At 43.5% G+C, this 25,763-nt stretch overlaps 2 protein-coding genes across 2 annotated transcripts; both read left to right on the top strand.

Annotated features, from left to right (window-relative positions):
- The first annotated feature begins 10,272 nt into the window (after nt 1–10,272).
- snrnp70 (small nuclear ribonucleoprotein 70 (U1)) lies at nt 10,273–19,497 on the top strand. The gene is made up of 11 exons (XM_080856127.1): nt 10,273–10,463; nt 11,170–11,323; nt 11,618–11,680; nt 11,949–12,003; nt 12,627–12,691; nt 12,929–12,991; nt 13,076–13,157; nt 17,378–17,479; nt 17,609–17,708; nt 17,807–18,350; nt 18,432–19,497. Exons 2-11 carry the CDS (start codon nt 11,177–11,179, stop codon nt 18,768–18,770), a joined length of 1,560 nt encoding a protein of 519 aa, XP_080712253.1. The 5' UTR covers nt 10,273–10,463; nt 11,170–11,176; the 3' UTR covers nt 18,771–19,497.
- Nucleotides 19,498–19,913: 416 nt separating this feature from the next.
- On the top strand, nt 19,914–23,777 carry lin7b (lin-7 homolog B (C. elegans)). Its single transcript, XM_080857130.1, has 6 exons — nt 19,914–20,017; nt 20,480–20,598; nt 21,279–21,350; nt 21,535–21,744; nt 22,404–22,567; nt 23,018–23,777. Exons 1-6 carry the CDS (start codon nt 19,942–19,944, stop codon nt 23,037–23,039), a joined length of 663 nt encoding a protein of 220 aa, XP_080713256.1. The 5' UTR covers nt 19,914–19,941; the 3' UTR covers nt 23,040–23,777.
- The last annotated feature ends 1,986 nt before the right edge of the window (nt 23,778–25,763 follow it).

The raw sequence follows: 25,763 nt of genomic DNA, 5'->3' as shown, positions 1-25,763 counted from the left end.
TGGAACTGTATCACCTATAAGACATGAGAGGGGACCTTCCTCTGACATGACCAGCCAAACCTCAAAAGCTGACCATCTCAGTATTGGTGAGAAGCTGAAACAATTTTTACGTCCAAAGCACCCAGAAGGTAGCCTTGTTGACACCCAGGAGGAAGCTTGTGCAGTCTCTACTGAGCATTCTAGTTGCCCTGCTGTGGCTGAGGGATTCCCCAGTATTTCTGAAGCTACATTGGCTTTGAAAGATGTAACAGAGAGAATGCTCCTTCACCTGGATGATACTTCCACTTCAACTGCCAGGCTACAACATCTGGTATCACGTGGAGTTCTCCGTCCATTCACAGATGACCTTGTGAATCAAGTGTACAGCTTCTTAAATGCCATTGGTAGCTCAGCATCCTGCATTGAGCCCTCTAGGTTTGCCTCTGAATCAGGGATCCTAAAAACAAAGACAAGTGGCCAGCACAGAAGAGAACTTGTTTTGGACTGCAAGTCAGAAATGACTCATGCCTTCACAGAAAGATCTGTTCAAATTCTCCTTAGGCAACTGCTTGAGACGCTTCTTCCCCTTTCAAAGGGTGCTGACACCTCTGGAAGTCACGTGCTTGATGTGGTTACTGACATTATGGCCAAAGAATTTGTCAGCACAATCTCACTGGACCATCTCACTCTGCAGAAGACAGACTCAGAAGTAAGTAAGGTTTAATCTTTTTTTGCAAAGAAGAGGACATTAGGACTGTTCCTTAATTTTGGTAAATATCAGAGTTCAACCATGTTTAAGTTTTGCCACCACTTTGGAGAGGAAGTGTATGCCTGAACAGCAAATTGTACATTTCAATACATTTGACATAACTGTTAATCAGGGCAGTGACAGTGACAGTGACAGTGACAGTGGCAGTGGCAGTGGCAGTGAAAGTGTTGAAAGCAGCATGGATATTGGGGGAGCCAGTACCCCTGTTTTGGATGCCACCACCCTCAGTAAGTCAGAATTTCTTTAAAGGTTTATGAAACACTATCAGGTGTATGGATGCACGACTCACAGGTTGTGTTACTTGAGTTTATTTGGAATCTGTTTTTTCCCCCCAGTTTTTGGCAGAGATGACAGCGCCCAGAAAAAAACCTTTTTATCTGGGATGCGTCAGACTTTCTCCAATGTCTTCAAGTCTAGCAACGTAACTCTTACCATGAAACAGGAATGATGGCACTTCCCCTGCGCTTCAAACACAAAAACAATTAGTAAAAACATTGAGCATCCATTTTGGTGTTAATTTGACCTTTGTTTTGAAAATAAAGTACTGTGAGATGGAAGTGTACTGCAAAGAAATTTGGGATGCAGGAAATGTTGCTCGCACTAACTAGTGAATCTTGAAACAGATGAAAGGTGCAACACTGATGAAGTTTTATAGATAGATAAATAGATACATTTGTATTAATCCCGTGAGGGAAATTCAATTGTAAAAGCAGTAGGGTAGTGGGAATAGGAATCCAGTATCTATATACATTATCATCAAAAATAAATTAATACAAATTTGAATAAGAAATAAAATAAATAGACAACATAGCACAACTCCACTGGCATACATTATATAAAACTTATGTCTGATTGTGTTGGTTGTGGAGTCTGATGGCTACTGGCACCAAGGACTGGCTTAGGAGGGATCAGTCTGTGGCTGAACGTGCTCCCCATCTGCAGTAGCTCGTCATAGAGGGGTGTGAGGGACCGGACGGTCACCCCACGTTGTTTGGGGATGTGGCGACTGGACTTGATGGTGAAGTGTGGAAGAACCGTGCAGGAGAGGGTGGTTTTCATGAAAAAAATATATATATTTATTTACACAGGGACTTACCCCAACACAGTGCCCATGAAATAAAACAAACAAACAAATCAAACATTACCGGCCGTACTCACAGGTACTGCAGTACTCTGCACCCTGGGCACCTGCTTGTCTTACTTAGGCCCAATCACAGGCACCTGTTCAGCCCAAGCCAGGCCCAAATCCTAGGCACAGAGACTAACCTGACACAGAGTACATTACCTGGCCATCGAAAACAAATACCTACATACACTTAGCACACAAACTTGGCACAGAGACAAGGCACAGAGACAAGGCACACAGAAAAGGCACACCAAACAAGGCATACAAAACAAGGGAACAAAACAAATCTAAAAGTGTCCACGCATCTAGACACGCACAGTTTCACCTTACTCCGGTAAACAGGGAAAGCAGTGCACCTGTTTCTCCCCAAAGTTCTGTAGCTGACTGCCGTATGCCCCTCTTGGCAAAGTCTCTCTCTCAGCCGGTCTCTCGTTTAAAAATGAGGCACCTTTTAAATAGGGCAAAGCCACGTTGGCTTGATTGGCTCCAACATTAGAAGCAGGTTAGCCCAGCCACAACCATGATGGGGGTGGAGTTCAACAGTCTTAAAGGGCCCCATCCCTTTTTGCCACGGTGAGGGGGAGAATTCACCTTCTCACATTTCCCTCCCCTTCTGGAGTCTCGGCACCAGGTGGCGGGACATGCCGGCCCAAATGCTCTGCGCCGCTGCGGGGTGGATCCTCCTCCGGTGCTGTTCCTGGCTGGCCACAGGTAGGTCATCTCCTGCCAATGCTGGTCTTGTGCTCCCATTCACCTCCAGTGTCTCGATCAGTGCACAATCCCACCGCTGCCAGTAAATGTGAGAAGATTGCGCCTCGCGCTAACTCCCACACCAGGATGGTGGCCCTAGGACTTCCAGAGATCTTGGGTGAGTGTGTGAGAAACACGGCAAAACAAGGTGAAATCCAGTGAACTTTAGTGACAATTTATTTACAGTGCAAAAACAATGATGACAAAACAGTGCAGTGACAAAACACCAACAAACACACTTTAAACAAACAAACAAACAAAAAACAATTACAAACACAGTCCGTTTACATACCACTAAACATGATACACCATTATCCCAACACAAATCATTGCCTTTCCCCCATCCCAATTCCACAATTAACTCAGCATTTAATCCTACAATTGTCCAGGGCTCAGGTTTCTTGGGGGACGGAAAGTAAGCAGGACCGGGAAGTGTGTGTGATGTCAGTGCTTGTTTGTGTGGTGCGAAAATGTATGGATAAACTGCTTGAAATGAGTTATGGGCTAACTGATCGCTATGATGGTGAATGGTAACTGGGTGAGTAACAGAGGGATTTGTGAATTATCATCGTGGGGTGTTGGAACGGAGACAGTGTGTGTGTCACTTCCCTGGATGGGTTAAATGCAGAGGTGGATTTCAGAGTGTGTGTGTCTACACCACCTCTGCCATAGAGAGGACTTTCACTTCACTTTCACTTTCTAATGTTAGCATGCTACCACTCACAGGTTAAACAGCTTGCTAGTGGCGTGAGTGGTTTATTGACCTGTCAATCTCACTATAACGTCTCTGGTATCAACAGAACCCCACGCGCCAGACTCCTCCTCCGCCATCCGTTGGATCAACGCATTCTAACGCATAGGTGTGAGTGTGACTGCACCGTCAGGATAGCATCCAGCTTCCTCCTCGTCCTCTCCTCCGCAACTGCCTCAAGGTTTTCCAGTTTTACTACCACCACGGAGCCAGCCTTCTTTACCAGCTTGTTTAACTTACGACATGGTGACAAGTCTGGGCCTATTTTTTATGGACTAATTACATGGTTTTAAGGACTGTATTTTATCAGTGTGTCCACTGGCACTACTATATCTTAGTCTATGATCCTGTTTTGCAAACAATATCCAGAATTTACATTGTTACGTTACGTCTACAATGAGTTCACCTTACAAAGAAGTCTACAGTAAGCAATCAAAAGTCCATGAGTGCGGTTCAATGTTTGTCTGCCTGTGTGCATTGTAGGAGAAGCTTTGGAAGTTTACTGACAAAGATCTTGCTTTGCATCTGTGAAGGTTTCCCTAACCCAACCGTAGGGTGGCCGGTTCGATCCCCTGCCAGTACGTGGGCGGGGGATGTGGTAGACCACTGCTCTCCCATGCCCGCATCCACGGCTGAAGTGCCCTTGAGCAAGGCACCTAACCCCGATCACTGCTCCCCGATTACTGCTCCCCGGACACCGCCAAAGGCAGCTCACTGCTCCGGGTAAGTGTGTAACCTCACTTCCCTAACCCTTTGGAGAAGAGGGAATGGAATAGATCTAGAGAGAAGGGGTGAAAGTCATAAGCTTATCAAAAATGTCAGATACTCTATGTTGCATGTCATGGGTTTGGTTATGCCTCTGAGTGAGGATTGTGATTTGAAGATCGTGATTCACCAATGTTTCGCATGACTCAATTTACCATAGGGATATGCTAGCTTAATTATTGATACAACGGACATGCGCTGAAACGTGAACTGATCTAAGGAAATCAACGACACATAACCCATCATAAAATCGTATTTGATCCGTTTTCAACAATAAAATATTAAGTTTAACTGATTGATGAAATGTAATTGAAAAGGGTTGCAACAGCTGATGGATTTCTTTTTTATTAAAAGTTTAACTGATTGATGACATGAAATTGAAAAGTTTCATCGCCAATCATTGTTTAATCAGGGTAAGTTTTTCCCCCCTGTGTCCCAGAGGTGACCAACCAACATTTAAGGTGCCATTAAGCTACTCAAACGGTCACGTCGGATAGTCGGGTGGTGGGCGGGTGGCCGGATAGAACGTACTAATTAGCATTTGTGTCCCGTTATGGTGCTCCAATAGCCTGACGATGTCATACTCATAATTCTAGTCAGAATATGAGTCTGATGCTGAGCCATTGGGCTGTGATTATGGGTCGTGTTTCAACGAACCAGGAAAAAAAATGCCTCTTCGCTCAATTGGATACCTACAACTAATCAGAGCAACATAGTATGACCATCTGATACATTCAAACTTTTACCGGATCCCGTAAGAAGGACGGCAAAAACATATTTTCGATCAACAAATGCCTTGATTGCGTTTCTCTTTTCCTCTTTCAAAATTAATGCGCTGTCAATATCTGTGAGATATGCCTGCTCACGTACTTTTAGCAGCAAGGCTAGCTAGCTACTATGTGTTTCAATGGATTTTTTGTCTAAGCGTTAGCAATAACCACGGAATCAATAATGGTCTAGAGCGCTTCAGTTAAGACCTAAAATCCTCGGCAACATTCGTGTTGCACCTACACAACTAACCGAGTCAATGTAGACATAAAAAAGTCGTGTAGATAGCTTAAATCATATAAAATATGTCCCACTAAGCTCCCGAGACGGGCTCTCGTTCGATTTATCTATCTATCTAATCAACTCAAGCGTTGGTTGGTCATCTGTCCATCAACGTATAAAGCCCGCCCTTACAATTTGATTAGTCAGATTGCTTTTCCGAAAACTTGAATCTCTCCCAACTTGCTCAAAGCCAGACTGAATCTCCCAGACCAAAAATTTTGTGGGCGGACTTCAGGCTGGTATCCACGGCCTTGGGTGCTGAAAACAATTCACTGCCACAACAGCAGACGGTGTAGCGGTTTACCTGCCGAAGATAAGCTACTTCACAACGTTTTTCTGCGATTGAACTCGTTGGCCTTGCCTCACCACCATAACTGTCACTTACTTACTGGAACTGCTGCTCAATTGCAGCAGGTGTCAGCAGACACATAATATTCTGGTCCTGTCTAATGTTAAATATACACCTGAAAGGGCAAACTTACTCTATTGTGGTGGGTATTTTTTGTGGGAGAAACAGTAGCAATCTACAACAAAATGATATGCTTATCTTACACTGAAGAAACTATTAAAAAACGATTCAATTAAATGAATACGTTCTTATTTTCTTCTGTATTTTCGTCATATTCAGATTTTCAATTATGATTTTTGGGTAATTTTTTTGTGTTTTGTTGTCCAATGTCAAATCTCTATTTGATCATGTGACGAGACGATACGATGTGTAGCCTAATGTTTAGGAAGGGGCAACTGCTATCGTGAATTATACAATAAACAAGTTGTGAAATGAAAGGAAAACACATCACAGTTAAAGTTGTATGAGAATTGATTGATTCACATCGATATGAATGGATAACATGCCTAACAAGTGGTTTTAAGTGGAGATTTCGAAAAATGATCGTAACATATTGAAAAATCCTGTGCTTGCGTTGTATGGACTTCAAGTTTACAAGAAAAAAAAAATATCTTCAATGGTAAGACCCTTTTGTTGGGTCTCTTCTGGTGTAGCATACAATGTGAGTTTTATTTGGGCATAGCAGATGCCTATCATGTGTAATGAGTAGGCTATTTAGGTTTCCTCCGGTAGGAGGTAACCTATTGTATCTGTTAGTATTATTCTTGTTCCATGGGAGTCAATGGCAGCCCCTAGAACCATATGGTAACTTTTTGTGAAATTTGGCACACTCATTAAGGACAGTCCCTTCTTCAATAACACCAAGTTTCATGGCTCTCAATAGACCACTCTAGCGCCACCAACAGGTCAAAGTTGGACTTTTGTAACACACACAACTTTTGAACCGTATGACCGATTTTCAAAAATGAGGTACCATTGGATTCCCTGGATCAAGACGAATTAAACACACCCTATGGCGTAATCTTTGCATGTGGTGTTGGGGGGCAGGGGTTCTCATAGACAAAGGGGGGCCTGCCATGAAAAGTTTGGGACGTAGGCTACTGCATTAAAGTATACCATTTTATCATGTATCCCATGTTGTTGCGTTTTGTTTCAAATTTACTCAAATATTTTTGTACTGATGCCCTCTTAGAGGGTGGGCCGACGCTCCGTATCTGTTCAATTTGGAAAAAGGAGCCATGGAAAACTACTCTTTTCTCCATTCCGTACAATCAATTTATTTTAAGTGACTTGTTGCCACTGATATTTCTGTTGCATATACTTCAAATAATAGTTTTATTAACTCCTACTGGTACAGGCAAACACTGCGGTTACCAATGTCAATCTAGCCAATAGCGTAGTAAGATACTGATGTAGGAATATGACATGCCTATCATATTTGGCTATAAGAATCAGCTGTTGGACCACAACAAACTTTTTGGAGCAGCCGAGCTGAACATCGCAGAGGAGGGTGACTCGTTTTGTGGGGGTATGTATATTTAAAATAACGTTATTGCTATATACCATGTTGGTTACGTAGACAGCGTTGGTCATTGAGTGTTGTCAATGTAACGGTAATCTTAATTAATTGAGGTAGAAACATGTATTCGTCTTTCGGGAATGATGCTTGCAGCTAGCGTGTAGCTAAAACTGTCTTTAGGTACATTTAGTTTGAACAACAACCCCGTGTACAAAACTTCTGAGATTAAGTTATAATGCAGTTGTTTAAAAGGGAGGATTCATGGTGCCACCTGCTAACTTAGATTTGAAATAGTAATATATTGATTATCCGGCTATACTCTGGCACACGTGCGGCATACGTAAGTCACATAGTAGCTATAGCCGTAAATTAAGGAAACCTCGTGTCAGTGTTGCATGCAAGAAGAGACATTACATTTATAATAAAACATTCAATGAGCAGAATTTCTTAAGCAGAAAGAATAAGAGCTCAATATGAACATGTGTGAAATGTTTGAGGCTACAGGAGAAAACCTGCCACCCTAGTCATCGCTAGATGACCTGTTTTCACAGTCTGTGCACAGGCATAGGTCAGTACATGGCAGATCATGCTGTTTGCATGTACATTTGCCCTTCTTACACTGTTTTTTTTTTTTTTTGCAGGCACAGTGTACCAGTGCCAGTACAACCTCTGCAGCTGGTGGCAGGGACATCCACTCCACTAGCTACTCCAGACATCTTCCACCCATGGTTCACTGATGGTGGGATATCCGGCATACACTCAAGGCTTCGTCGGTGCACTGCAGCCTGATAGCTTGCCCGCTGAATGTGCTTATACAAGCAGTCTTTATTTGGAGGTAAGTCCCTTTCTGAACATTTCCCTGCCTTAAAAAGTTTGGCCCCTGCAACATTCACTTCCCTACAGTCTCCCTGTTCATATAGGTGACATGTGAAGCCCTCCAGTGCTTCACAAAGGTCTGAGGCTAAGTGCAGCATGATAAAAGGCGATAATCATCGGTGATCTCTGTGGTGGCATTGTCAGGCTCCCCTCTCTCCATCTCCAGACTAATTTCTCCATCACTTTCCTCACATGAGGAGGAAGAGGGCATGGCGGCATCCTGGATAATCTCCTCAGTAGACATATTGTCCACATATACCAGGTTTGTTTTGGAGGCTTTGTGGAATTTTAGGAAGGGATGGGATTTGTGAAGCCTCTGTTTCAACGGGTGTTCCTTATACGCTCCTATGTCTACTCCCTCTACTTCTTTCACAGTATCTTTGAAAAGGGTATTGAGCCTTGCCAAGCGAAACACCTCTAGCCTTTTTATCAGCCTCTTCTCAATGACTCTCTCACAAAATGTTTTGTAGCCAGTTTCATTGAGGTTGCTCTCTGTCTTCTCTGTTTTTAAATACAGGTACCTGGTGTAATCCCTGAAACAGGTGAAGTGGTAATGTGCTTTGCTGGCAACCAAGTCCCTGTCTCTAATATGTAGGAGGAGAGCCTCATCCTTCCTGCCTTTAGCTGCAACAACCAGTTTCCCTGCATGCAGTGTTTGACACTGAGTTAGTTTCTCCTTTAACCCTTTCCTGCTGTTTTTTTCCTGCTTGTATTTTTCTCTTCTGCAGATAATGCACTGCAAAGGTAGTAGGTGTGGTGCTCGTTTGGATGCACAAAAACTACTATGTGACCTTAGAGCCCGAGTTTTTGATGGACCTTCCTCACCATCCTCTATCTCTGCCTCTACCTCTAGCCCTACACAACAAACAGAAGAACAGATTCAGACTGTCAGCCTACTCTGAACAATAGTGCTTATGAAAACTAAAGTAGTGCTCCTTTTCATTTTAACAGAATCCACTGCAGAATGACTGTGCGTCCCTGTCATTAACACAAAGGCTGCAGGTGGGTGGGAATGCAGCTACTGAGGGCTATTTTGCAAATACTATCATTCAAATTGAACAAAAACCGGTTCCTTAATATGTACCCTTATATGAGACTTGCCACTAAATGTCATTTATTTTCTCATTTACAGGTCCAAGTTGAGTTCAACATTAACACGGCATTCATCTTTTGATACCAACCTTTTGTGACGTTTTGTTGAACTAAAGCTGCTTTCTCTCTCCTCTCTTGGGCTCTTTTGATCTTAGTGATATTTGTGAAATGGCAGTAGCATTCTCGGTGGTAGCCACTGTTATCTGGTATCAAAAATTCCTCCTGGCCGTTCAAATTTAATCTTTGCACTGCCTCTTCTGCCACAAGACTCTCTACATTCAAGTTCTCTCCAGAGAAACAGATTCACAGAATTTAAAGGGGCTTATTGGGCCATCAACTTCTACTACATGCATGCGGCAGGTCTTTGTAGCTGATACAGGTAGGTACCATGTGTCAGAAGAAGCTCCTGCCTTGCTCTTTTTTTACGACGTGATAGATGTGTGTAAAACTTGAATGAAATACAGTGGCTCAATGTATCAAAAACGTTTATTAGTGTTTGCCAAGAAACAGAATCCTAAACACAATTGATGTAACAGTCAGAAACAAACCATCATAAAATGTTGCTATGTAAAAGCAAAAGTATGTACCCTAAGGAATAGGGTTAGTGATTCCACCTTACAAACACAGCTTTAAAAAACAACAAAAAAAGCATCTCGATCGTAGTTAGCTATTGATTCAGGCTGCTTTAACGTTACCTCTACATTCATAGTTGTTCTATTTATAGTTGAGTAAAGATTTCATCACCTCGATTTGAGAACTGAATCAAAAACGTCTAAAAATGACCCATATATTGCACAATTCACACTACATGGACAAAGATGTAAACAGTGTTGTTGGACTGCTCATTAACTTCACTGGCACAATTCCAAGAACGCGATTGGATAACAACGACAAAACGTCACGAGTATCGGACCCAAAGTGTAGCTGCCCTCTCTATTTGCCTCGGGAATAATGGGGAATACAGTTATCCATAACGACTTAATAAGCAATAACTGCAAGTGGCAACAATTTTTGTCTAACGTGAATACAAACGTAGAACATATTTACAAAAACGTGGCTTCTCCATATCCAGGGAACGTTAAAATGCACGAAATCGCACCTCGGCCCACCACCTATCCGGTGTCCGTAATAACCAAAACTGAGACACGCCTCTATCGTTCACTGGTATAATGTACTGAAAACTGTCGCAAAACCATGGTTAAATTTGATTTTACGGCATGGCGCCCGCCATTTTAAGGCTAGGCAGCACAAGCGATAGCCAAACATACCTTAAGACAAGAGAAGCACGCTTTAGACACTTTGAGAAAGACTGTTGAATGCTGAAGATCGCTGTTGGGACTTAACCGTGTGCGCTTATTGTTCCTTGTGTTTTCACACAAACGGTGTTCTTTCGCTGTATTGGAGAATTTTCGTGCGAAAATTGAATGCAGTACTGAGGTAAGTGAGTCGATTGATGGCACGAGGCCTATACGGGAGGCTTGGTACTAGCTAGTCTCAGTTTTGGCCAGAGACGTATTACGTTACTGAAGCTAATAACCTAGCTGGCGAAAATATTGTACTCATAGTGTGACTTTATTATGTGCAGTTCTATACAATTATATCTACGCTAACAACATTTGCAAGTAAAGGAATGGCCTAGTAACGTTGGCTGGGTAACGAGTAAGTTAATACAAGTAAGCTAACTGGAATCTTTGTGACGAGCTAATATTAGCATAGAACTACAGTGTCACATTTGGTGAAATTAGCCGAATTTCTAATAACAATTGATTGATGAACAATTTGGAGTTGAAAGATTTGTCGACTTACGGTTGGTAGCAGCTGCATTTATTTCTTATATCGAAGTTATTGACATTGTTCAATTCCTCGGCACACTAGCTTGCTCGGATCTCTTGTGTGGCGTTTCAGGTAATTTGGCTAGCCCACGTCCTCCTTTACGTCGTGCTGGGTTGTTGTAAATGTAAATGTTACCTTTTTGTCAAGTCAGCCAAAAATGATCAGAACAACAGAAGCTAGCTTTTGCTTAAGATTGTTACAAATTTTAGAATATATATATATATATATATATATATTTTTTTACATCGCACGGTTTGGGTAGTAACTTTAAATGTAAACCTTTAACTCTTGAATTTCTTACAATCCTTAGGTAAACCATGACGCAGTTTCTCCCCCCAAACCTATTGGCATTGTTTGCCCCCCGAGACCCCATTCCCTTTCTGACTCAATTGGAAAAGCTTCCTCACGAGAAACACCACAATCAGCCATACTGTGGCATTGCGCCCTTCATCCAGCAATTTGAGGTAATTCGATCAGCGCACTTGATCTAAAAAGGAAAGATAGCATTTTGAGTTCCTGTTTGTAAGTAGCCATGTAGTGCCTTATTGGAGAGTCGGTGTTATATTTTTTAGATGTCTATATTTAGATATTTAGATATCTATGCATTATGATTTTAGAAGTTTAATTTTAGATGGCTTGTTGTGTTATTAACTGTACTCAATAGTAGTAGGCCTACCACAGAAATGTTGTCTATCATTTTAGGCAATTGGTCATTTGTCACACTTGTGTCGCTAAAATTCAGCTTGTTTACTCCTCAGGACCCCAGAGATGCTCCACCACCCACCAGAGCAGAAACTAGAGATGAGCGCCTGGAAAGAAAAGTAAGGAGCCAGAAATCAATCGCCTGTGAACGACTGATTTGTTTTTGGACCAGTTTCTGTAAAGACCACAATAGTTAGGGTGCTTTCTGCATGTGTGAAAAGACAATCATTATATACATATTTAGGGTGGCATCAGCTTTTTGGTAGTGGCAAATCTGTCTATTTAGTTCTTAAGGAGTCTGTATGAGAGGAGTCTGAGACATCAAATTGTTGTATTAAAAGATGTGGCCATATTTTCTGATGACAAATTTGTCTTTTCCCTTTACAGAGGCGAGAGAAGATTGAAAGAAGACAGACTGTGGTGGAAGATGAGCTGAAGTTATGTAAGTGACTGTGCTGACACTTTTGGTTTGAAGACCTGTTATACATTATTATACAAAAGAATGTTATACATACGTTTTTACTTCCCTTAAGTGTGTTGTATAGCTTTTTGTAAACAGTCTTTAAAGTTACAAGGCCCAAAGTACACGTCAGAGGGTGTGGCACTCTCCCACAGAAACCACTTTTTTTCAATTGCCTAAAACGCCTTGTTGGGTTTCCAGCCCTTTTCCTTTATTACAAGATGATTCAATCTTGCAACACAATCCTAATTGCCTGCCTAGTGGGCCAATCAGAGCATGCTGGACTCATCGGGGGGGGGGGGGGGCTTACATTTACCCGATCTCAAAGGGCTGAAAAGCTATACAGTATAATAAAAGTAATGCGTTCTTGGAACTTTGAAGCATGCAAATCTATTATGGTGGACTGCACAAATAAAATCATGAATGCAGTAGGTTCCCTTTAAGCCAGGAATAGTGCTTGAGTTTAGGGAGTATGGTTTCCTTTAAGCCAGGAATAGTGCTTTTGTTTAGGCCATCTTAATGAGTCATGTGAAGCTTGTATGGAGCAACTAATTGTTGCAGAACCACAACCTTGTTTACCATATTTTTCTAACATGTTTTCGCAGGGGATCCTCACAATGACGCAAATGCACAAGGGGATGCCTTCAAAACGCTGTTTGTGGCCCGAATTGTAAGTGCCTTTTTGATTTGGTGACCTTGTGAAATCTCTAGTCTATTTCTCTGCTGTTTTGAATATAGATTTGTTTCCATTTACTGTGTGCACCCTAGCTATAATGTTTTGTGAGACGCATTTTCCTCTACAGGATTATTTTAAGATATTGAAAGACTTGTTTACATATTTGCCTATCTCACTTGAAGCTGTATGATGCTGTGAAAGTTGAACCATGCTTTTGCCTCATTTCTACAGAACTACGACACCACAGAATCCAAGCTGAGAAGGGAATTTGAGGTCTATGGACCCATCAAAAGGGTGCGTTGGCTTCTATGGAATGATTTTCTCAACCTTGCATACTTGGCTACAGCCGTGGCTAACTATTGCTTTCTCCCTGCACAGATTTACATAGTCTTCAACAAGAAGACACAGAAGCCACGCGGATATGCCTTCATCGAGTATGAGCACGAGAGGGACATGCACTGTGAGTACCTTTGTGACCTTTCAACCCTGACCCCTCACCCTTATTGTATAACAGCAGGGCTCCTGTAGACAGCTTGCTGTAACAGAGCAGCTGAACTCATAAAGTAGGATATCTAAAAAGAATACCTTTACCTTACAAGAGTTGTCATGACTGACTTAATGCATTAAGACAGTCCCCCTTAAATAGCTTGCAAATGAGTCTAAGGAAACCATGTGTGTGTGAGGTGCCACCACTGCCAACACCAATCAAGTGTTATTGGGCACCTTATGTTCCCTGTGTGTGTGTGTGTGTGTGTGTGTGTGCGTGCTTTAGCTCTCGGGATCTAAGGTCCACCATTGGCACCTTACCTGTGTGTGTGTGTGTGTGTGTGTGTGTGTGCGCACTCCCATGCCGGAGAAGGGGGAGGGAGGGGGGCGATTTTTATGTCTAAGGTAGGGCTCTCATTTAAACGACAACGTTTTGACTCAGTTTTGACCCCTGTGTCCTTCACCCATGCCATCAGGCCGGTTGTGAAATGTTAGGGGCATGCCTTGGGGGGGGCGCCCGGGTGAGTTCTGACTGGAGCGGCGACGGTAAGCTAAAGGTGACCCTGTGGTTTGTCTGAAGCGTTGTGATTCCTTGTTTTTAAAAGTTCAGGTGAGGTTAGGATGAGTGGTGCAAGAGGCAATGGCTCTGTATTAACTCTGTGTTGTTCTCATTGCCACTGCAGCCGCCTATCTCTGATGGCTATTGGCCAGAGCTGGCTTGCAGATCATGCTGATGGTTTTGATACAGCTACACCCTACTACCACAGCTCATTATATGGTTGGTATGATGGGTTTGTATGATGGGTAAGATTTCTTTACACCCTCATGTCCCATTAGGGTTAAGTTTGGGGCCACGTTCAATGGGCAAGATGTGATTTTGAGTCATCGATGTGCCAGTTACGTCCGTCTAGGACCGTTTTTATTAAGCAGTGATATGAGGCATTTTGGGCATTGAACGTGCCTCAGGACAGAGTTGAGTGTATGGGCCTCCTCTCAGTCTGACTGTTCTTTTAAAGCCATGGTTTTATCAGAATTGTTGGCCCAATGAGAGGAGTTATACTCTCCAAGATTTTGGTTGCGTTTTTTATTGCCATTTTAAAATCAGGATGTCTTTACATCAGCGCTGTAAACTCCCCGAGATGAAGACTAAACTCCGAGAGGTGAAATTAGTCACTTCAGAAGCATCGTCATAGGTCAGAGTGGAGGGATAAATTCAGAATGCTTGTATTGATAGTGCAAAGTGAAGTCTGCTCCTAAATCTTGTGGAGTGTAACTCGTTTCTGTAATTTAGGATAATCAAAAGGGCTTTAACTGAATATGCCAGTTGGGGGAATCTCATACAGCATAGTATACAGCACATTCAGGAACACATAGGAGAGGAACAGCTTTTACAAAACTGATTCGGACCTCACAAGAATAGTATCATTTTAGTTAATTTATTGAACACCATTTCACCAGGATGTTTAAAACGATTTGTTACCAACATCTGATAGGTAAGAATATAACATTGACACATTAGAAAGACCTCTGATTCCAAGATGGTGCCTGGTTTTAATATGTAGGTACTTTAGTACTTTCACCTGTCCAACCAGATGCATCTAGTTAAGGTTGGCACTATATATATTTATGCTAGCAGCATCAGCTTAGTTTAGACTTTTACCTCTTTTGCAGATGTAGTTGGTAAATTCACTTATGAAGCAAGAGTACCTAGTTCAAATTTAAAGTATCTTGCTTGACCTTGGGACAAGAGGGTTTTTGGTAAGGCCCTCTGATAGGTCAATTGCATGAGGGTTTGTGGTAAGGCCCTCTGGTTAGATTAATGAGGGTGCGTGGTAAGGCCCTCTGATTGGGTAGGTGAGGGTGTATGGTAAGGCCCTCTTCATCGGTTAGAGAGGTGGGGGTTGGTGGTAAGGCCCTCTGATTGGTTGAAAAACGATCTCTGTGCCCTCGCCACTGGATCTTCACCTCATCTGCAGTGCAGACCCAGAGTAGCAAGATGGATCACGCCCAATCCTCTAAAGAACTGGATACCAGATCTTTTCGTGTCAAGGGACTGGACTTTATTTAGCCTTCATGAGTAAGTTATGAGAACTATGAGGCGACTGTAAGCTGCGTTTCCCGAAGGTTCCTCCAGGGAGCTTGAGGCCCATGTCCAAGCTGGTGAAATAGCCGTCCTGGCTGCAGTTGGTAAGATACTCAATGCAGGTACTAGTATGTGGTGACAAGTATGTGGTCCCCTCATGTTAAGATAAAATTTTCTTTATTTTATCAGTTACTTTTTAAACATTTATTTAATGTTTTACCAATTCACCTGGACGTAGGTTTTCTGGTGATCTTCAGAATACTTTGACTCAGCCCTTCTGCACGGTCGGCAAACTTTTTTTTTCCTCTGTTACATTTTTGAGTTGTATTTTATGTAGATCACAATAGTAAAATTCAGAAGCACAATCACTTTTGTGTATTTGTTTGTGTGAGTATGTGATGTGTACTGGTGGTGATGTGTGTGTGTGATGGAGAAAAGGGAGGTGGCAGGTAAGATGTAACCTCCTTAATGGGATGAATGTGGCGCATGGTTATGTTGTCTGTGACTTTCTTCTCGACGTGAAGTTGACAACTCTCTTGAAGTGTCATGGATGTTGTGGTTGAGAATATGGATGCAAATCTCCAGCCCGGCGTTTTGTGGACAGACGTGTGTTAATGAATCAACAAACTCCGAGTATGCAGAATCTTGCACACAAGACACCTCGTTTGGGTAGAAAAGTTGTAAGTGATTTTGGTGAACTACACATGCAATCTTACAGTGGATGTCCACTTAATTACTGCACACAATCTTGGCTTCTAAGCTTGCATTGAACCGTGTAGATGGAGTCACGTAGAAGGATATGAAGGAACCCTAACTACATTCAGTTCGAGGGAGATTAATAAAGACGCACTTGGGCCATGGTTCATAGTCGGTTCGGCATTGATGATGTGCATTTATATATTTTATCTGTGTATAAATATATTTAATTTTTAACGCAATGTCGGAGATGTCCTTATTTTATTCGCCCACTAAAATATATATATATTTTTATATACTCTTCAGGTATTATATAAATCGGGTGTATAGAGGTCATAATTCAGTCTCCCATTGAATTCAGTCAAATCCTTAAAAGTCTAATGTCAATGGGCACAGAGCACAATCTCTTTTAGGTTGAACTTTGTATTTGTAAATGGGAGCACAAGAAAGCCTGGGGAATCTACCACTGGTTTAACTTTGCTGCCAAAGTAGTGTATTTACTTTAATTATACTTTTTCAAACCTTAGGTGGAGAAGCTAATTGTGTGTGAATAAATGTATCAACTTAATAGTACATACAAAGTTCTTCTAATAACTCCTTTCCACTGAGCAGCTCCTTGGTCATTAAGTCATGAAGATGAACTTGAATGAAATCTGTTCCACTGTTAAAGCAGGTTGGAAAGATAACTGGATCAACAGTGCGCTACATAATACTGGGCTGTCTGAAAAATGAGACACACAAGCTACTATAGAGATTAACATGAGATTGATGCAAAGGTAATTTGGACATTTAAAAAAGAAACACATCTACCTCAACTGAATGCATCTGTCTCAAATGTAAGAGGGGCATCAACTTTCATAGGATTATTTTAGTGATAGACCAGGAGTTGTGCCAAATCAGAAATACGTAAGTATACCAAAAGATATATTTTATTTAAAAATCATTGCCACACAGACTTAATTGCTTGGCTTCCATAGACTCAATGAATACTGGAGAGATAAGTGTGAATGGCCAAAAGAGCCTTTAGTCAGGGAAGAAACCAGTGGAATGAGGCAAATAAACTGATCTAGAGACAGCTGTGTATCCATCTGAAGCACTGCACTCATAACCTTTTAAAGTGCAAGTGGTGTAGGATTCCGCTGTTCTCCTAGGTTTCTTTTGGATTATTAGAGGGAGCTGTTTAAAATCAAGTTTGCTTGTCAAGGCCAAGCAGAAACCAGTGGAGCTCGACTTTTTTTTTTCTTTTCTTTTGTGTGTGACGCCCCCCTGCGTCCTTTTTCTCCTCTTGGTTCTTACTAAGGTAAGCGGTATCCAGGTGTCCTCTGTGGGGACTGCAGAAATGTGCTGACCAGGACAGTCCTCCATTTGTGTGCAGCCTTCTCTTCTCTTATCCTGCTCTTATTCCTCACCTCTAGCTGCCTATAAGCATGCCGATGGGAAGAAGATAGATGGCAGGAGGGTGCTTGTAGACGTGGAAAGGGGGCGCACGGTGAAAGGATGGCATCCACGTAGGCTGGGTAAGACGCCAATGTACACATCGACTGTCTGGGCTTCCTCCTGTGTTAATGCACATGTGGGTGTGTCGATGCATACTAGTGGTGGTTTCTGTGCCGTTGGAGGTATAATATTCCTTTTCTCTTGGTCAGGTGGTGGTCTGGGTGGGACCAGGAGAGGTGGGGCAGATGTCAACATTAAGCACTCTGGGAGAGATGACACCTCCCGCTACGATGACCGTCCAATTGGGGGGTGAGTACCAGTGACATGTTTGCCTGGACGGGCTTTTGGGTTGTTTGTGTGTGAGGGCGTTTCCATCAAAATTGAAGTCGTCCTGTGTCTCCTTTCAGCGACCGGGACCGCGATCGGCGGGAAAGAAGTCGGGAGCCTCGCGATCGCGGGGACCGTGGCGAACGCGGCGAAAAGGACCGGGGAGAGCGCCGTAGGTCACGCTCCAGAGAGAGACGCAGGCGCTCACGCTCCCGGGAAAGGGGTGGAGGAGAGGAAGTCAGGCCGAGGAGAGGGGAGAGAGAGCGTGGGGAGCGGGGAGGAGCAGCCGTTGGAGGAGTGCCGGCAACTCCAGAAGGCCGCAGTAGAGAGCGGAGTAGAGACCGCAGCGAGCGCAAGAGGAGAAGCAGGAGCAGAGACAGGAAGAGGGACAGGGAGAGGGGGAAGGGAGCAGAGGGAGGTGAAGAGGGCTCCGGCATGGATGGCATGATGGGAGATGAAGGAGAGCGTGATGGGGAGCGAGGAGAGCGTGATGGGGAGCGTGGGATGGACGAGATGGGCGGTGGTGACATGGGCCGTGGGGAAGAACCAGGGATGGAAGGAGAGGAGAGGGGAGTAGGTAGAGAGAGGGACAGAGACAGACGGAGGAGCCACCGGGACAAAGATCGAGAGGGAAGGGAGGGGAGAGAGGGGCGGGAGGGCAGAGAGGGGAGAGAGGGCAGAGAGCCAAGGGAGGGTAGAGAGGGTAGAGAACCGAGGGAGGGCAGAGAGGGGAGAGAAGGCAGGGGCGAGAGGGGAGAGAGGAGGAGGGACCGAGATAGGGATCGCGAACACAAGAGAGATCGGGGTGACCGTGAGCGGGGAGGTGAGCGCAGAGAGGACCGCCACTCTCTGCTGCCTCCCTCCGGTGAAATGGAGGGACTGGGCAACGGAGGGGAGGAGGGAGCTGACTCCATGCCCCCCAAGTCTGAGGAGGGCTCACAGGATGGCATGCGGATGATGGACCAGGAGTCCATGCAGTCAGGCGAAGGCTATGGCTCCAATGAGAATGGCTACAAAATGGAGGCCCAGGAGGATGAATACTGAGCCAAGTTCTGAGACCTCCCTTATTTTGTTTTTGTTCCTGTCCTTTGACATGTAGGTTTGGGGCAAGGGCTCGACCACATGGCCCTCCCTCATGCTCACTTGGAGTATGCCCATTTATACATAGGAATAGGAAGCTGTGATGTAAAAGCTACTGTTAACAAATGCGGTTGAGGCCAGGCAGTTGTGTCAGGACTTAAAGCATCTAGAGGAACTTCTACAATTGAATCTACTCGTCCAACGGGGCTTCTAAGCCTCCTCTCTGTCCAAGAAAGGACACCCACCCCCATCTCTCTTCTTTCATTAATTGACTAACACATCCTTATCTATGACAACTGTAGTTTGAGACTTCACGTCTCTGTCAGCTGTAGCATCTAAATTGTTTCGTGTGAGATGCCAAGCTTCTCATATGCTTCACCTTCGTCCTTTTTGCAAAACAAATATTGTTGGTTTATTTTTTGAAAATGTTGTCTCCCCATGCCAGCTCTTTACCTCAGTGCACGAGGGATAATTTAATAGTAACCTGATTCTGCATTAGCTTCAATGCACCCCCCAAACAGATTGCGTTTTAATCTAAAGAGAATGTTGCCATAGGTTCACACTTTTTGTTTTTGTTTTGTAATTATTGGTGTTAATTTGATTATTTTGAAAGCCTTTGTGAACTGCTCCCTTGGTGTTTGATTCTGTACTGCATCTTCATTCTCTTTAATAAATACTTTTTTTACGTAGACTGTGTTCTCTTTATTTAACCTCTAAAAGGCAAATATTCACTGGGTGGAATTATGTACAGATGCAGTTTTGTATATGTAACATTTCAATTCTATGCCAAAATAGAAGAGGCATTTGTATTATGCTATGATAATTTGAAGATGAGCTCTCATCTCTGAGAAAGTGTTACGTAGCGGATTACGTAGTTCAGTCAAGTGTTCCTCCTCTCCCTTGAGTCTCCACTGGCGGTCATCTTCTCTGGCGGTGTCACGCTGATAAGGTCTTCCCCAGCCCTAGGAACCGGCTACCGTGACATCTTGAGCAACGTTTCGTTAACTTTCACCTTCATACTGTGCGCGGGGGGAGGTCTGCTGAACGCTTTTAGGATTTAATTTCCCTGCTGGCATTCTGCCGCGCGCATATACGCACTCCCATCGCACCGCAGAGGCAAGAAGCGAATTACTCCATGATGTCGTCATATTATCATACGGGGAAGGAATCGGACATGGCGACTATGGCGGAACCGCTATGTCTAGAGCGAGGTAACCAATATTGCAGACTACGATTGAAGACTCATTGCTTATTACTCATTAATTACTTGAATGTTAAGTGTGAAGCATTCCCGTTGCCTTGCCAGTGCAAGTGTAGCACAAACCCTTGCGTTTACGACGAGTGGGATTAGTGGTCACTAATGACCAGCTCACGTAGGGGGAGCTGTTGAGTGAAAATAGCCGCTTTGATGATGTAGAGATGCGGGGATGTGAAGGTACAAATCTGTCTCCACAACCATTTGAGCATTCTCTCCCTGCACTAGCCACAGCTAACTTCAAGCTGTAATGCTATTCAATTTCAACTAGCAAATAAACGGGCACGGTACTGCATTTGCTCTGCATCTGCATTGTTTTGAATTTGCATTTGTTTACACATTCTCTTATTAGATCCGTACACCCCCAACCCCTCTGATGTTCTGTGCCCCTCCTTTGACTCTCCAACCCTTTACCCAGATATCTGCCGGGTGATTGAGCTGTTGGACAGGCTGCAGAGGAGTGGGGAGCTGCCTCCACCCAAACTACAAGCCCTTCAGCGGGTTCTCCAGAGCAAGTTCTGTGCTGCAATCAGAGAGGTGAGGCAGTCCTCCTGTCTTTGCTGATGTGGTGGTCTGTGTGGTAAACTGATCACTGAACTGTTCACTGATTTGTCCATTAATATCTTTCTGCAAGTTTTTTTTTAGAGTCAGCATTAGTAGCTTTCCAGGAAGCAATGGCTGATCATCCTAAGAGGTTAACTGATGATTCGTTGTTGCCTGCCACTCCCTCCCTCCCTTTTGTACTCCCAAACCAATATCCACTGAAAGTATCTGCACTACCACCACACCCCACTTGAATTCAACACTCTTTGCTTGATGACAGATTCACAATGCACAGTATTCTCACTAAGATAATTTGGCACTGCCTGCCTCCAACCTATAAGATGGTTTGTGCTTGATACTTTGATTACCCTGTTGGTTCCTCACTGCTTGCAAAAGGCTCTGTTTCTGCAAATTAATCTTATTGTTGCCCGTAAGTTTGACTGAAGCTCATGTTTTTGCTATGAACTTCACAATTTAGCCCTCACCTCAATTTCATTTGAATTTTTGTATTTTCTTCTTGTATCTTAATGTTGTTGCTGTCCAGGAGTTGTCAGAATGATTGGGGTTGATGTCATTTTAAAAACACTTCATTGTCTGTGGATTTGGAAGTGCTGATTCATGTCTCTTAGTGTGGGTTGGAGCGGCTCCTAACAGTGTCCTTTCCTCACCGGCAGGTATATGAGCAGCTCTACGACACTTTAGACATTGTAGGAGGGCCTGAAGTGCGGGCCCAGGCCACAGCCAAAGTAAGCATTCTCGGTCTAATAACTATACATATATTTAAATAATCAAGCATGCGAAGTATGTTACGGAAACAGTGTTTGTCGATGGTGTGTGATAATGTCATGTGACTAACATAAGTAGCTGATCCCTCCTTACATAGTGTTCTCCGATGGTGTGTGATATAAATGATCCCTATTCCTTACACAGGCCACTGTAGCTGCATTTGCGGCCAGTGAAGGCCATGCCCATCCTCGAGTGGTGGAGCTGCCAAAGACGGACGAGGGGCTGGGCTTCAACATCATGGGGGGCAAGGAGCAGAACTCCCCTATCTACATCTCCCGGGTGATCCCTGGGGGGGTGGCAGACCGGCAGGGAGGACTGAAGCGGGGTGACCAGCTCCTGTCAGTGAATGGCGTGGTGAGTGTGTGTGTGTATGTGTGTGTCTGTGTGTGTGTGTGGGGGGGGTTGGGTGTCTGACTGGGATTATTACTACGGGGTCAGAGAGGGTCAACTGTAGGGAGCGTTTGGATGACTGGATCGGCCCGAGAAGGCTTTGGGGTGGGGGCAGTTCAGTGGGAGCCCAAGGGGCCATTTACTGGAGTGATTTACCTGATTATGGTTGGGAGAACAGATGGTCCTCTGAGCCCCCCTGCTTGCAAATCCCTGGTTTATTTTGTCGTGTGAAAATGGTCCTGGTAATCCTGGAACGATGCCTGTCAAAACATTTTCATGCGCTGGTTGGTGAGAAATAACAGTCAGTATGCATGGATGTCTAATCGTCTCTATATCGTATTTTTTAAAAGAGAAATTAGAGTATATAGTTGCCAGGATTAGGTGATAGAACTGTCACTGAACCACTAACTTTATATTGTGTTTGTGTGTGTGTGTGTGTGTGTGTGTGTGTGTGTGTGTGTGTGTGTGTGTGTGTGTGTGTGTGTGTGTGTGTGTGTGTGTGTGTGTGCATGCGTACGTGCGTTTGTGTGTGCTTGTGTGCGTGCGTGCGTGTGTGTGCATGCGTACGTGCGTTTGTGTGTGCTTGTGTGCGTGCGTGCGTGCGTGTGTGTGTGTGTGTGTAGAGTGTTGAGGGGGAGCACCACGAGAAAGCAGTGGAGCTGCTGAAGGCAGCACAGGGTTCAGTGAAGCTGGTCGTCAGATACACCCCAAAGGTCCTGGAGGAGATGGAGGCTCGCTTTGAGAAGCTGAGGAGTGCAAGGAGACGTCAGCAACACACCAGTTATTCGTGAGCATCACACACACAGATATATACAACATACACATATATACACTGTATATATACACACAAACACACTATTGCCCTGCTGTTGTAAATAAAGCGATATATGTATGTATAAGGCTTTGATAGTAGCTAGGACTAGTCAGATGTTTCCAGGCACCATATGCCACTATGTTATTGGGGTGTGGATATCATCATATTCAGTTTGATAATGGGCATCCTAAATGAACAAGTAGATATTTGTCAGACTGAGCTCTTCCATTCTGTGAGATTTTCCACACAATACTCTACGTCAAAAATAACATAACGCCAGACAAGCTTGGACATTACCACACAGAGATATAGCTGTCATCACTGACACAAACATTTTCTCTACAAACATACAAAAAATGAGTTTCGGATTCTGTGTAGCCTGTTTGTCTGTTATTCACTTGCCTCTCTGTGCCCATCCTCCAGGTCTTTGGAGTCCCGTGGTTAGCCGGCCTCCTCCTTACTCGGTTCCAAAGAGCTGCTCCGACCTCAGTCCGCCAGGAAGGCATGTGGTTGTCATGTGAGAGGAAGTCAGCGTGGGGTTGACCTAGCTGTGTTGTTTGTATGTTGCTCTAGTATCTCCATCTAAAAAGTAAGCCTTTATTATACGCATAGTCGTGTGTTGGAGCATATCTCCCTGTCAGAGGACCCTTTTTTCTAATTTTCTATGTGAATTCAGTACCTAGAGTATGGTGTTAGTGCTGATCTGAGAGAAGAGCTGACTTGCTGTAGCTGCTGAACCTGTATATATAAATACATAGTGCGTACCTCCTGGCAGACTAGTGCATGCAGGTATGTAGTGCACTTCCCAGACCAGCTGGAAAGATAGATCTTATCTTTCCTCAATTCCTTATAGACTGTGGGTGTCAGAGGGAACTCCCTGAGACATATCTGCCCTTTCAACAGTACTAATGGCCGAGCTTCATTTTCACATACTTGTTTTTTTTGCACTGCATACTACATATGATCAATCATGTCCAGTAACTCTAAGGTTCTTGTACCGGCTGGAACTTGATTGGATTTATGTCCTGCGTGTCTTATTCCCGTCGGTCTGGCCTATACCAGCCAAGCAGTAGAGAGACCACTAGATGGTGGTCTGTCATAGTTAGGGGTGGGGGTGGGAAGGTCACGGCTGCCCCTGTCTACAGAGTGTCCGTCACGCACACACACTATGCCCTCACCTAGACTGTCTTTATGTTGTATGTATGTATGTATGTATACTAATTCATTCGTAACAATAAAGCAAAGTTCTTTAGTTCACAGTGAGTGATATTTCTTGTGTTACATCATTTGACATTGTAAAGCATTTTCACCTGGTCAGTCATAAATTCATTATCTACACAATAACTCGGCATCAGAACCTAGAAAGTAGACATGTAATTAGTATACAATCACTTAAACAACATGGTTGAAGGATAAATGTTGTTTGGGGCATTTTCACAACTAAAACAACCCATTGGGTAACAGTAAGTTGGTTACTTAAACAGTTAAACTGGCTAAAATAAATTTCTAGTGACTGCTTTTGTATACCTTCAGAAGTTTGAGCCACGTTAATAGATGCCTTCGTTAAGGACCAGTTTCCTTAGCCATTTATGTAGATATGCATTTCTATTTTGTGTTATAGCCAACTGTAAACGTGTAGTGGGGACTTTTAAATGTATTCATAGTGTTAAAAGACTTTTACTTTGACAACTGTTGATGTGCCACAGCCGGAAAGTCTTGGGGCACTTCAGCTGTCTGGAAATAAATAGAGAGGTATGTTCTTCAGGTGAAGTAACCTTGGCTTGAGATTAAAAAAACAGTAACCAGGAGACCTTTCCGTGTAGATGATTTAAGAAGGGTCGAGATAATGTATTAAACTTCTGACCTCATGTAATGAGGTTTAGAGAATGCCTCAGAAATATCCATGCCAGAAACAAGCCTGTGAAATTCAGAAATGTTTACAAGGTAACGTGACCCAAGTAAACGTTAGATTTAGCATGTGTTTTCAATTTTTTGCTGTCATTACATGGGTGTAGGTAATGCAATGATGTTTTTCATTACAGCAAACAAATATATCGAGAGCCGCTGCGCCCATAGACATGTAGACGCCGCCTCCACTGCTTCAGCCCGTTGCCTCGGCGAAACGCGTCGCCGCCATTTTGGGAAAGGAGCTCTCTGTCGTCAGAGGTCTGTCAGACGTGTCAAACAAGCGCAAGTTGCCAGGAACTGCGGTTTATCTGGATAAAAATCACGATAACCTTTTACATTTCGCAACCAATTTCATTGAGTATTCAAGGGTTTATGCTCTACGTGAAGTGTGTGAAAAAGATTTGCCTCTACGTTACTTTGAATCTCGCTAGTTAAATCGCCAGTCATACATGTGCATGGGTCTATGATAAACGCTCACTTTTCTTGAAAAGCTCGTGCATTTTGAAAATACTAAGATCTATAAACTATCGAAATAGTGCTTCTTTAGTTACTAGTATTGACCATCATTAAGAGAAAGAGCATACATCAAATAGTGAGAAACTGGCAGTCAGTGTGTTTTTCATAGTTAAATAGTTCCTTTTCAAGTATGTGCATTAAGAAACCTTGAACAGTGCAATTGGCAATACACAGTTAGAGAGGTAGATATCAAAGTTTACATAGGGGCCTCTAGGGGTAAAGATGGGAAATACACACACACACAAACACTCAGAATCACAGAGAAAGAGGTTAAGAAGGAATAAGAAATAAACAAGGCGCATGAAGGCTTTCGGGGGAAAATCACTAATCGCATCTTCATTGTTTACTGCAAGGGAGTAGAACCCTTTACAATCCTGCACTGTGCAATCAGGACCATGATGCCCTGTTCTCATGCAGAACCTTAACACACCCACTAATAGACTAAATACTTAACTCTGAACGTCCTGACAGCCCATCTTTTCTTCTCCATTTTCAGCGCTGGCAAAACCTCTGTCCATGCCTGAAGCATTAGGGACATTACCAAGTCTTTGGTCCTAATTCATTGAGTTGTCGTCTTGATCCAAACAACTGGAAATAGTGGTTTCTGATGGCAAGAGATCATAGTCAGCGCATGAAATGTTCATTAAAAAAGCTGGTTTGGACTTGTTTGGGTGATGGTTTCAAGATCACTCCATCAAAATGCATAAACTGTGTGGATGAGAGCTGGCGTGGTCACAGAGATCAA

The sequence above is a fragment of the Sprattus sprattus genome (assembly GCF_963457725.1).
Source record: "Sprattus sprattus genome assembly, chromosome: 18".
In the NCBI taxonomy this organism is placed as follows: domain Eukaryota; kingdom Metazoa; phylum Chordata; class Actinopteri; order Clupeiformes; family Clupeidae; genus Sprattus; species Sprattus sprattus.
This window is presented reverse-complemented; position numbering and strand designations above follow the sequence as displayed.